The sequence below is a fragment of the Sciurus carolinensis genome, chromosome 11, assembly GCF_902686445.1.
Source record: "Sciurus carolinensis chromosome 11, mSciCar1.2, whole genome shotgun sequence".
NCBI classification, from domain to species: Eukaryota; Metazoa; Chordata; class Mammalia; order Rodentia; family Sciuridae; genus Sciurus; species Sciurus carolinensis.
In genome coordinates, this window is record NC_062223.1 from 89,218,106 (window position 1) to 89,219,152 (window position 1,047).

The following is a 1,047-nucleotide window of genomic DNA, read 5'->3' on the forward strand; positions in this document are numbered from 1 at the left end:
AAAGAGAATGGTCAGAAATTAGAAGTGAGCAGACTAACGATTACAGGCCTGACTCACTCATTGATTAGCTGCACGATATGGGGAAATAATGCTGAGTTCAGCCTCCTAAAGTGAACGGAAGACTACCTTATCTGCCTGATGTGAGAACCAGAAGAGATGATGTCTGTGAATGTATCTTATAAACCCCAAATTGGCCTTTCGGCCGGAACCGCCATCTTCCAGTAATTCGCCAAAATGACGAACACAAAGGGAAAGAGGAGAGGAACCCGATATATGTTCTCTAGGCCGTTTAGAAAACATGGAGTTGTTCCTTTGGCCACATATATATGTAAGAAAGGTGATATTGTAGACATTAAGGGAATGGGTACTGTTCAAAAAGGAATGCTCCATAAATGTTATCATGGCAAAACTGGGAGAGTCTACAATGTTACCCAGCATGCTGTTGGCATTGTTGTGAATAAGCAAGTTAAGGGCAAGATTCTTGCCAAGAGGATTAATGTGTGTATTGAGCATATTAAGCACTCTAAGAGCCGAGACAGCTTCCTGAAACGTGTGAAGGAAAATGATCAGAAAAAGAAGGAAGCCAAAGAGAAAGGTACCTGGGTTCAGCTGAAATGCCAGCCTGCTCCACCCAGAGAAGCGCATTTTGTGAGAACAAATGGAAAGGAGCCTGAGCTGCTGGAACCTATTCCCTATGAATTCATGGCATAATAAATGTAAAAAAATAAAAGCCTGTGAACTTTAAAAACAAACAAACAAAAAAAACAAAAACCCAAATTGTTCTATAAAGTAAGCTACCTCTATGTGGGAGTAGATAAGTATTGTTCAGGGAAGGGAGAAGCCGTGCTGTTTCCTTGCTAATTGTATTTCATTTAAAATATGAAATTGTGTCTACTGGTAAGTACAGAGTTGATCCTTTATGACATTTTCCCTGAAATGATTCTTTACTTTTCTGAAGTCTTGTCCACTGTGGTCTTTGCAGGATTTCTAGTAAAAGTTTGAAGACTGATTGTCCAAGCTGTTTCATATTCTATTTTGGTGTAGTAT

The 1,047-nt window shown here is 39.5% G+C and overlaps 1 protein-coding gene across 1 annotated transcript; it reads left to right on the top strand.

The window, feature by feature from the left end:
• Nucleotides 1-234: 234 nt before the first annotated feature.
• Nucleotides 235-748, top strand: LOC124960372 (60S ribosomal protein L21-like). Its single transcript, XM_047519106.1, has one exon. The coding sequence runs from the start codon at nucleotides 235-237 to the stop codon at nucleotides 709-711; it is 477 nt and encodes a 158-aa protein (XP_047375062.1). The 3' UTR covers nucleotides 712-748.
• The last annotated feature ends 299 nt before the right edge of the window (nucleotides 749-1,047 follow it).